The sequence below is a fragment of the Fukomys damarensis genome, unplaced genomic scaffold, assembly GCF_012274545.1.
Source record: "Fukomys damarensis isolate Sample0158 unplaced genomic scaffold, DMR_v1.0_HiC HiC_scaffold_23, whole genome shotgun sequence".
Lineage (NCBI taxonomy): Eukaryota > Metazoa > Chordata > Mammalia > Rodentia > Bathyergidae > Fukomys > Fukomys damarensis.
In genome coordinates, this window is record NW_022900935.1 from 31,889,296 (window position 1) to 31,901,838 (window position 12,543).

The 12,543-nt window shown below is 37.8% G+C and overlaps 1 protein-coding gene across 4 annotated transcripts in view; it reads right to left on the bottom strand.

Annotated features, from left to right (window-relative positions):
* Window positions 1–5,528: 5,528 nt before the first annotated feature.
* Ndc1 (NDC1 transmembrane nucleoporin) overlaps window positions 5,529–12,543 on the bottom strand; it is a 50,993-nt gene continuing 43,978 nt past the window's right edge. For all 4 annotated transcript variants that reach the window (XM_010610361.3, XM_010610360.3, XM_010610359.3 and 1 more), the window contains 2 exons: window positions 10,444–10,604; window positions 5,529–7,114 (listed from right to left, as the gene is read on the bottom strand). In XM_010610361.3, coding sequence (XP_010608663.1) covers window positions 7,051–7,114; window positions 10,444–10,604 — 225 coding nt within the window. In that variant the 3' untranslated portion in view covers window positions 5,529–7,050. The remainder of the gene's footprint in view (window positions 7,115–10,443; window positions 10,605–12,543) is intronic.

Below are 12,543 nucleotides of genomic sequence, written 5' to 3' on the forward strand. Positions count from 1 at the left end.
TTTTTTTTTGGGTACCAGGGATTCAACTCAGGACCTTGCGTTTGTGCAAAGCAGGCATGGTGCCACTGAGCTAAATCCCCAGCCAACTGTACCATTTTTGAAGATTAATCCAGGGAGGTGGAATTTTGGGTTAGTAGATTCATTTCAGGATCTCTATTTTTCTGGTCTAGAATTTCCTGTGGTTCTTTTTCAAATTTTATGAACACTTTAAAATAAATTGTACATGCAGTTTCTTTTTTTCTGGTACCAGGGATCAAACTCAGGACCTTGTGCTTACATGGCAGGCAGCAGAACCAGAGCTAAATCCTCAGCCCTGTACATGCAGCTTCTAATGAATTAAAATCTCTTGATGTAATCTTATTGAACATAGTAATTATAATTATCTTACTGTCTGATAACTAATATTTGGAACCTCTATGGTCTATTGTCTGTTTTTTGTTTGTAGTACCGGGGATGGAACTCCGGACCCTGCACTTGGGAGGCAGGCTTAGCACCACTGAGCAAAATCCCCAGCCCTGTTCACTGCTTTTGTTGGTTAGTGTGCTCTCCAGGAGCTGGTTATTTTTAACTGTGTTCAGAGAGTGTACTTGAGAACTTGTTTGTAGATATAATTGAGACCTAACATGTTGTTTGGCCCTAGATTTATCATAGCTTCTGCTAGGACCTAGAGATCATCTAAATCCTAGTTAATGAGGATTCTAACTCAACTACAATTTGTACTATCTTCCTTATCATTCTTTCTTCTAGGGCAGTGGTGGTGAACATATGTCATGTTTATTTTTAAGACAAAAGATGTTAATGTGGGAGTTTTTTCTTAAAATAAAAACCTCAGTATTCAGGTTTAATTGCAGTATTGGCACTTTGCAATAAATAAGTGGATTTTAGGTTGCAGTTTGAGCACTTGTCTCTAAAAGATTTGCGATCACTGTCCTACGGTACAGCTCTCTGGGGGCCCAGCCCAGAACAAGCTTTACCAACTTACCTTTATAGGCCTTAAACCCCGAATTTTGTCTTCTATCCCGAGACTCGGGGCACTGCCCTCACCCTCCACATCATTTTCATCCACAAAGGTAGGCTCTCAGAATCCACGTTGGCACTGCATAACCTTGTCCCTCAAGCCTAACTAGACCCTTGGATACTTGATGCATTAGAGTTCATTTCTTTCAATCAGGAACTTGGTTGGCATTGAAAAACACGGAGTCAGGCTCTATTACATGTGGGCCCAAGAGCTAGTGGTAGAAAGCCACCGGCAAGGAGAGAGAATTAAAGTATCGATGAAGAGAAGCTCAGAACTTTTTAAAGAACCTGGGAGCTTTCCAGGTTCTTCATGGGGCTTAAAAGCCAATCTATTAGGGTTCACCAAGAATTTCCTGTGCCCTTAGGATCAACTGTCCTTTGTATGCTTATGCTAATTTGAGGCTGAGATTCTGTCCTTGCAACCAAGAATATTGATACAGTTAGGAAGGGATAGGTCAACTATTACTAATGCTATGAGATATTAAAAGATATTACTAAGGACTCTTACTAGTGGGCTGAGAGCTAAAAGGATAAACTAATCAGGATTCACCATAGCTTCAAAAGCTATCAGTGTAAAGACCTGTGATTCATAAGTCATCTTCCACTGTTTCTCTGCAGTGACAACCCATTGGATTTCAGGGTTGTCTGCAAGGCAAGCTCAACAGTATCTGGTAAGATAAATGCGAAATGAGAGAAAAGCCCATGGGGGCAGGGGGAACAGTAAAGTGCTGCAAAATAAGGCAGGTGACAAAGTGGGCTAGCATCAGCACATCTAAAGACAAGCTATATTCAGTGACAAGATCCATATAGGAGGGGAGCACAAATGTGATCAACAAGGATTACAGCAGGCTAGAAGCAGAGCAGCTGCTCCACCAGCTATGAGACAACAGTAACAAGACACAGCAACTTTGTAAATAAGCACAAAAAGGGTTCTTTGTGAGCAAAAATTGCCTCCTCCACTTACTTCTCTCACACAAGATGAACTCTGAGCACAAGGTCTGTAACTCTGTACCAGTGGTACCTATCACACACAGGGCCTGGTGTGTAGCAGGCAATGAGAGAATGCCAAGAATGAATGGAAAAATTAAACAGCATTTTATAAAAATAGGTCTACAATTCCTTGTCTTAAAATTCTGTCAGGTGTTTCAGAATAAAGAATTGTTCAGATTTTAAAAAGGAAATACTCGCCGGGCGTGGTGGTGCACACCTGTAATCCCAGCACTCGGGAGGCTGAGGTAGGAGGATCACTGTGAGTTCAAGACCAGCCTGGGCTACATAGTGAATTCCAGATCAGTCTCAACTACATAGTGAGACCCTGTCTCTAAAATCCAAAAAAAAGGAAATATTCATGTATATTGTATGATATCCCACTAGGATCTGGAATAGCAACTCATCAAGATACTCTGCAAATAGAGGTACAAGATCCCAACAATGAATGTAACTGTACTGTATCCCTAAAATGTACCAATAAACTCAATTAAAGCTGAAAAAAAAAAAAAAGATACTCTGCAATAACATGTAAGCACAGTCACATCAGTTCAGGTCAGGTTTTGCTGCAGATAAAATTGGACATCAATCTTATCAATGAAACAACCTTCTCAACTTCAGGATTGCCAATATAGGCTTGTTAAAGATTGTGACTGAAAGCCAGGCATGGTGGCATACACCTGTCATCATAGCACTTGTGAGGCTGAGGCAGAAGAACTGCCACAAGTTCAAGGCCAGCCTGGACTACCTAGCAAGTCTCAAAAAAAAAAAAGATCGTGGCTGAAGGGGCCGGGGATTTAGCTCAGTGGTTCCGCCGCCTGCCTCGCAAGCACAAGGACCCAAGTTCGATCCCCAGTACCAAAAAAATTTAAAAAGTAAAAAAGATCATGGCTGAAAACCTGGAAGGAATGATCACAATCTACAAAGGAAAGCAGGCATACAGTTTAATTCAATGTGATAACAAAACATTGAAAAAACACACAACAAAATCTATCTGGGAATATGTGGGAAGGCTAAAGAATGGAAGTTTGCCAAAAAGACCCAGGTAAAGGGAAAGCAACGGAGTAAGAGCGATGTACATCTTAACTGCTGTAGCTTCAAGGGAAGTATATGAATACATGTGTATTTGTTCCCATTCTTTCATTACCTTTGCTAATCTGTGTTCCTCAAGCTTCCCAATAAATGAATCAGATGGGAGAACTCCACTTTATAGCACTTATTCTTCAGATACTCATATGAGACCATACCGCACGAGAAATCAACAACAGTGGTTCTCAAAGTATGGACTCCTAACAAGCAGCACTAGTAATCTGGATGCTTAGAAATGCAGATTCTTTGGTCCCACCCCAGACTTACTGATCAGTAGCTTTGGAGGTGAGACCAGTGATCTGTGATTTAATAAACTCGCCAAGTGATCCTACGGCATAGTGAAGACTGAGAACTTCTAGTCTAGGATAAACCCTTCTCACCCTGTGATTCTGCAGACCATCTGCTCAGACTCTGTTAAACACTGTATCTCTTCAGAACCAGCCTGAGCCTAAAGTGCAGTGAAGTGGACCCAGACTCCACACATCTAAGAAACACCCCGTGTGATTGTGTCACACAGACACTTGCAGCACCACGCTCCAAATGTCCCTGCGTGAGTCTGTAAACAACCTGAGGGCAGGGACTGTCTTGTTCAGTTCATCTCCAGTATGTGTGCTGTAACAGACACTCAGTAAACGGTTTTTATTAGCTAACTCCACATCAACTTGTACATCACTACAGCAACTGCCAAGGGTGCTCGGGAACATGAATGAGAACTACAGAGGAACGTGTCTACCCCCTTTCTACTCAACACCAAAACAATGTGCTTATTTAAAAATGGAGGTCAACTTGCTAAGAAGAGTCAGTTTCTTAACTAGTGAATGAAAGCCATCTGTGTTTTTAAACTATTTGATTTTAAAGACAGACAACTATGGATTGAGACAGTAATACAGGAAGCAGAGAGCCTTAATACCTCTGCTACCCAGAGGTGAAATTCGGTCTCATTTAAGTAAAGCTGAAAGACATAACTGTTAGTTTAGAAAAATATGATCCATTTACAAACACAATTTTGGCAAGAAAAGAAACCTCTGTTAAAAGATGGCTTTCAGCACCTGCACCCTTTGTTTTAACTTTGGAAGAAAGACAGCCAAGACAACAAAGAAAGAGACCTTTGGGTTATTACTAAACACAGATCACCCACCAAATAGTCTGGCCAAGGGCAACAGCTAATTGTTCAAGAGTTAAACCTTTGCAGGTTTTATAAGCAACAACTCAAGACTAAATTGCAATGGTTCAAGGCAACACACACAGGAAATTAATAATTGAACCTGTAGACACACACATTTCAGTTCACTGTCCCATTTTCTAAAAAAATTGTCCATTTATTTCTTTTTACCCAACTCAGTATTGGTGATATACAAAAGGATATAAAATGTCATAAATATTTATAGGAAGGCACAGAAAACAACTACCAAGGTAGAAATCCAGCAAAGCAATGAATTGTTGCTCACCTATGCCTAGTCAACTGTACAAGATTTATTCCAGGATAGTTTTCCAATTCTTGAAGAAAGAAGTTTTGAAGCTTTATGCCTTCAATGAAGGTCAAGTAGACATTGTAAGAGTTGATACCATCATGTTTTGTAATGAAAACAGGAAAAGGTTTTACACACACTCTAATTTTCAACTCAGTGTCACAGATCAGGACTTACACCCAGAAAGTGCTTCACTCAAGGAAACACGTGTCTCCTCCTGGACTCTCTCAGGTCCTCCTTGTGTGCAGAAGGAGCTCCTTTTAATAACACCCTTAGCACTACAGCTGGCACATAGATCATAAACACACAGCAGGGGAAGAGAACTGACCTCCTCATCTACTGTATACAATATAGATCTGTGAGGCAGTTTCCCAGTATCCAACGGGCAGGTGTCATGTGGCTTTTATTTGTACACAGTACAATCTCCTGAGAGAAAACAGCAATGAACAGCTCAGAAAGATTCACATGACTCATCAAACAGATCGGCATCCAAAGTATATGGGAAATTCCAAGAACCTAAATCTAACCAGACATTTCATATAAGCAGGTCAAAACTTAAGGGAATCATTCTATCTTCAGTCTCAGGAACCCAATGGTTAAATACCACACTTCTTCTTTAAAGGAACAAGATTAAGAAGACTTGTTTTCCAAAATGTTTCAGCTAGGAAATATAAAAAGCTTATGGCTTTAATAGACGGAATACAAGACTTCTCCGTTAACCTAACCACAATTTTCTGGTCATCTATAACAAAATACTACATTTGAAATTCAACTTCACATTGCTTCTTGGCCTTCTGGCTAAGATCAAGAGAAATCAACTTCATACACCTGTAATTCCAGCCACTGGAGGCTGAGAGAGATCACAAGTTTGAAATTATCCTGAGCAACTTAGTGAGATCCTGTCTCAAAATATAAAAAAATAAATTTTAAGAAAGGATGTGGGGATGTATCTCAGTGGTTAAGAGTGCTTGCCTAGCATGAGAAAGAAAGAGAAAGACAAAGGAAGGGAGATAGTTCACACACACAGAGGAGAGGAGTGAGGGGGAGGCAAGTAGCAACAGTTAAATACCCAAACACATGACAACTGGGGCACTGTCTCATAAAGACCTTTTACAGGCCAGCCGGATTCATTTATAATTTGGCATGTGCTAGCTGAAGGAGCAGTAGGCCCTGGGGCTAAAGAATTCTATTGTAAAGATATAATACATCAATGGAACAGACAAATGGCAGACACATATACCACATTAAAGATCTATACACAATGCTGTGCTGATTTTAAAGGAAAAATTGGGCAACACTAGAGGAAAAAGATAATAGGAAAAGAATTACGAAGGAGGATTTTAGTCCAAAGTTACTCCAATGAGTATCTACCACCAGGACTTGAAGTAGTCTATCACCAAGTTAGCAAATGACCTCTGCTCACATTCGGGACACACAACACACTTCCCAGGACAGTAACCCCTCTGACATTTCCATTCCACTTGGTATTTGATGACTAAGTTGCTTCCAGCTTTGAAGATTTTCCTATTACATTTTAATCAGCTGGTTAACACAGCAGAAGCTGCTCTTTCTGTGAGGCCAGACAAGCTACACAAAATAATTTGATCTAATGAAGATGAATGGTGGGGAGAAAAAGGAGAAGCTTCCCGGTATTTCTTCTGAAACCTCTTCTCTCACTTGAAAACCACTATAATCCCTTAATATTTTGTTCTAGAAAGAGAAAGCAAAACTAGTTGGAAAAAATACCCATATACTTACTGCTTACTAACATGATACAAAATAAATTCATACATATTGGTTAACCATCTCTCAAATACCAAATATGAATGTTTAATCTTTTAACTTAAGAACCGAATTTTTCCACATTCCTTTATATAGAGTTAGCATCTGTAAATTGAGATTTTTTTTGGACAATCATGCAAATTTAATTTATCCCTAAAAATAAAAACACAACCTAACAGATTAACAAAACATGTTCCTTACACAGTTTTTTGGGGGGGAATTTTTCTCTACTCTTACCATTTTTATCCTTCAGTAAACAAACTATGTTTTAAACATTTATGTATTTCAAGTTTGCAGGGAACTGGCCTCTTAGAATGATTAGAAAGTCCAAATCAAGTCAACCTATTTTAATTTTTGAAGTGGCTCCACTCTTTGCAGAAGTAAATTTTACAAAATTTTGAGTTATTACTATTGTTATATGAGCTAGAGATGTTTCTACTGCCATCAATGATCTTATAAAACTGAATAAAGATTTTATTATACCACACACACAAAAAGTGATCAGTACAGAAAAGGCAGTTTTCGGTTATTCTGTCGAGAATTTCTTTCCATGATTTCTCCCATTAAAGTATAGTTTTCAAAGCAACCACCACGACAAAGGAAGCATCTAATTAGTCCGTTTTCTTCTGATCCAAGAATGCTGAACATTTACTGTGCCGTCTGTAGTTGTATCAGCAGTGTAATGAACACAGTTTATATTACTGAACTATTCTTTGAACTCCAAGAACTGTTGAAGTCTTTTCTGATGTTCTGCAGATGCTTGCACAGCACTAAATGAAACATAAATTCAAAGCATAAGCTTTATTTTACATTAAGAATATTAAGTGAACCACAAAGCCCAGAGTCAATATTTTTCAAAACAATTAAAAATGAATAGAAATCTTCACTTATTTAGTACTTCTGAAAGAGCTGGATGAAAACCTTTTTTAATCTAATGAAGAGGAGGCTTACACTGGGTAGCAGCATGCTTCTACCTTCTAAAACCAAAGCAAATTGAGACTGACAAGGGAAGGCATCGATTTTAACCTGCTCTGCTGTGGAACCTGCTGTGCAGAGTTCCAGGCCTTGCAGTAGATTTTCTGGATTTTATTATTTTATTTAAAACAGATTCCAACATTATCTTTGAGTTGTGGAGTATTTAAATTGCCTTTAATATAAAATCCTTTAAACTAAAATGTTTGGTTAAAACACAATAGACTCCATTAATTGCTTTCAAAGGTAACAGCTCGGTGGTTTAGATTTTCTCTTTCCTTTGAACATGAGTTATGCTTTAGATGGAGACAGAATTCCCTCTCCACCCTCATCACTACAAAAATACACTACCTTGACAAAATTAGGGCACTGAAACTAGTATGAAACTCTTAAAGCTTTGTACAAACATTGAATACAATGAAGATTCTGGTTTTCCAGTCCGTGAATAGTAATGTATCATTACTATTATACTATTAATAAATTTGCTACATACCACCCTAAAATGCCTTCATACGTCATGACTTTCTTGAACGATACAACCACCTCTAATGGAATTACTCTGAATATTGCTCTCTAGGGAGGTGCTGGTGTCGTCTCTAAGTCGAGAGCCCTGAACTCTGAACACCACGCTTACAAGTCTTTCCTCCAAAGCAGGAAGTGAACCATGCTTTACCAACAGCAATCTCTGTCCCTCACATATATTTTGATATGTTATAGGCTGGAAGTAAATAAAATTTACTTAAAGAGTAAAAGAGGGTGATGGGAGATACAGGTCAAAAGATACAAAGCAACAAATACATAAGATGAACAAGTAAGTCTACTGATCTAAGGTACAATTTGAAAACTATAATTAATAAAACCATAGTAAGAATTTTTGTTAATCAAGAAGTTTGGCTATTCTTGTCAAACATTAAAATGTGAGATGATAGACTACTAATTTGCTTCACTACAGTAACCAATTTATTATCTATATGTATACTGTGAGATGTTGTAAACCTCAAATACATCCAATAAAACTTATTACTTAAAAAACAAAGAGCAAAGAAAAAAGCCAGTCATAGTGATGCATGCCTGTAATTCCAGTTATTTGTGAGGCTGAGGCAGGAGGAAAGCAAGTTTTAGGTCAGCCTAGGCAACTTAGTGAGTTGGTTAAGTTTTTGTCAAGATAAAATTTAAAAGGGGCTTGAAGCCAGGCATGGTGATACAATTCCTATAATCTCAGCACTTGGGAGGCCATGGCAGGAGGATCACAAGAGAGTCCATGGTCCACCTGGACTATATAGCAAGATCCTATCTAAAACAAAGCAAAACAGTGGGAGATGTAGCTCAAGGGTAGAATGCTTGCTCAGCATGTTCTAGCCTCAGTACTAAATAAATAAATAAATAAATAAATAAAAAAGCAGGTGTGAATGAATGTCTTCAATGAGTAACTGGTCTTAGTTAATTTTCAGGGCTCAAGAATTTATTTCACAGGCCAGGCATGGTGGCACATGCCAGCACTTGAGAGGCAGAGGCAGGAAGATCTCTGCAAGTTCCAGGCCAGCTTGGGTTACAAAGTGAGTTTAAGGCTAGCCTGAATTACAGAGTGATACCCTGTCTCAAAAGAAAACAATTACTTCATGTATACTTGGTTCTCAGAGTTAGAGTTTTCACGTAGTGAATAGTTAGATACTATACAGTCATTATAGGTGTTGCACTATATATAATGAACAATGGATTTTACATATGTATGATTCCATTTAATCTCTATCAACACCAAATGAAGCAGAATGTGAGCATGAAAAGAATCAGAAAGGTTCAGAGCTTTGGGTGACAACACAGTCTAACAATTAAAGAGTATAGACATTGTAGAAGAAACTCTAGGGTTAAAAAGATTTGGGGTAGAATTCTGGTTCTACGATTTACTGCCTGGATAATCTTGAGTCAACTTACTTTAATCCATTAAGCAATTCACCTACAATCACAGATAGTCAATGATGTAATCAGACAAACCCAGAATGTTCTAACTCCACATCTAATAGCCTTTCTACCATGTTATTCTACCCTACAGAATGTACAAAACAGATTCTCATCAGTTTGAGTGCATATATAAAAATGGCTGTTTTTGGAGAAAAGAAACCAAGGCATAATTTCATCCTCATAATTTTAATCAGTCATCTATCTCCTCATATCTAATAAATCCTTATTTCCCCCCTTTCTTCCTGATTTTGCTCTATCATCAACATGAATCATGTCTATTTCATTCTTTAAATTCATTAATGAGTGTATTCTGAATGACTTAATGGCAGAGGATTATCTAGTCTTTCATATTCCCATACAAAACCAAAGTGCCCAATACCTGCTAGTGCTACTGCCTTGTGTTAGGGAAAGAGAAAGAAATACACTTCTTGCTTCCAAAAACAGGTGGTATGAGGAAGTCCTAAACTATTTATTGACTGCATACAAGAAAAGCAGAGTAATCTGTTAGGCCTTGTACAGCTCATTTATAACTATCACGAACACAGTGTAGTTAATAAACTGGCACCACTCATCCTATCTGCCCAGATCGTTTCATGAAAGCAAAGCAGTGACCATCGATGAAACTAAATATAGACAGGTTTGGCATGTGTAGTTTTTCTCTCTGATTCTGTTTCTGAAAGTGTTGGGATTTGTTGATGTTTTTTCAGCACAACTCATAAAACACCATGAACTCATTTATGGAATCCTCTGTTCATCCCTGGTCTTAGCATCCTGACCAAAATTTAACAACAGAACGAATTATTTTAAATAAGCTCTTCTAGATAGGTACTTGGATTTTTGCCTTTTTTGTTCCTTATGGATCTTTTGGTAATTTATTAAAAATATATATGTAATTATATTTACTGCTTTTGCAACTTATCTTAAAAAAAGAAAAGAACAAAAAAATGCTTTCTATCTTCTTTTGTCCCTTTGAAAGAAATACCCAATGTGTACAACAGGCCAAATTTTAAATTATAAATATTAAATCTAAACCCAAGAAGTTAATTCACAGTGGGAACCATCAAAGTGGCAAAAGAACATTTTCAACATTTGGGTCTTAATAATTCTATTTCTCAGAGGAATTCCTTAAAAGTGAACTATTATTATAGATCAAAACATGTAAACTTACTTCAGATGTTCACCAAATGTAGTAGTTATTCGATAGATGGCAGTTTTCAGAGATGCTCTGAATGCAAATCGTAACGTCTTATAGGAAGTGTCCACAAGGCTTCCTGATATCCGGGGAGGTTTGCTGGAAGCATGAGGAAGCTTGAAGTATTTGTCAACTGCCTAGACCAAGAAAGAAGGAAAATACATTAGTTTAAATTATTGAGAAAGCTAACTTGGCCCAACAAATAATATTTTATTTTAAATATATAGACACAGACAGATACACACACATATACACATGTAAATGTGTGCTCTTACAGTGAATCAGTCACAATCGTTTAAAAAAAAAATCAGAGGCTCAGCTATGTTAGTAGTGAGGAGTAAACTTTAAACAGCAGCTGTAATCCAACAGCCCTGAAAATGCAAAACTCAGAAATAAAACACTAGTACCCTATAGTTCTTATGTGGGTGAGAGGCAGCGCAGTCTTTATTATGGCTCTCAGCAAAATAAATAAATAACTTTATATAAAATTATTCACTAAACTAGTTTATCTTTCTTTTTAATTCTAGACAAGGCATCTATGAGCAAGAGTAAATGGGGCCAGATTGAAAATTCACAAGAGAAACTGATTCTATTTATAGTTGCTATCATAGAAATAAAGAATTTAAAATACCCTTTAAAGGCCTGAGGCAATGTTAATTTTTTAATAAAATTGCTACACTAAAAGAAGGAAGAAGTAAAAGTAAAGTGTGTTAGTCTTTTTTGGCAAGATAATATCTAAAGTCACAAGAAAAAAACAGCATATTATTTACAGTAATGGACATAATCACCACAGAACTAAAAACAAAAACAAAAAGTTAAAATTATTTCTGTCACAATGTTTATAATTTCAAGAGCTCTTTTATGTCATCTGAATGTTTTTATTTTGCCATCCAAATACGCTGTTATTTCTAAGAATTTTGATGATAGCTTTTTTGTTTTCTACAGTTTCTTTTAAGCCGTTTGTTTTCCTTTGCTTCCTTTGGTCTCCATCTTCCGTGTTAGACTTTCCTCAGGAATCTAGTGACCCTGCTCATCACTTTAAGAAGGATCTCCAACAGCTCTGAGCATGGGACTGGGGATTACTGACAACAGGCTTCATTGTAGGTGACCTGCATGGCCTTGTCAGGGTGAACTTCTGGTTCACTTCAGGTCTTTTTTCTTGGGCTGGTCAGAGTTCCCAGAGAAGGGCCTCTTGGTATCCTGCTGGATAGAGAACTCATTCCTGTTGTGTGGAACAGCTCACACAGCCCCAGGAAAAGAAAGTTGGAGTGCAGGAGGAGCAATGAGCAGCAGAGGATCAGAACCTGTTTTCAAACCTCCCACCCAAATGTTATTATCTTGGTCCCCGACCCTTTACCCTTAGTTCCAGAGGTACCCAGGGCTATTCCCACTGCCGACTTGGATTTGCCTCTGGGATCTGCTGAGTCATCTCAACCATCTGCTCTCCAGCTTCAAAAACGTTGCTGCTGCTGGTTCCTCTCCTATTTATGGATTTGTGTACTTTAATAATCCTTTTACTATAGTTTAGTACAGTTCTGGGGAAGGAACAATATTTGATGCATGTGTTCATTATGTCATGTGACCTTTAAGTTTAATCATTTGTTCTTTTACAACAATTACTTGTAAGAGAGTTTCACAAGACCATGACATACTTGAGATAATTTTAGGCAGTATGGGAGGTGGTTCACAGTAAAACACTTAAGTAATATTAAATAACATTGAATCATAATGGAAAAGTTATTTTCTTGTATGCCTTCTGGTTAACTCTCAGCAAACCATGAAAAAGTCATCATTTACCACCTTTGTTCAATGTACCTTTTTTCCTCCCTTTTGGTACTGAGGATTGAACCTAACATCCCTGGCCCTTTTTATACTTTTGAAATGGGGTCTTGCTAAATTGCTAAGATGCCCAGGAGGGGCTTGAACTTGCAATTCTCCTGCCTCAGGCTCCCAGAATGCTGGAATTACAGGTATGTGCCACCATGCTTGGCTTCAGTGTAACTTCTCAAATGTTTACAGCCTAATTATTTTACCATGGGGTTTGATCCCTTGTACCACAAACACACAAGCTATTTA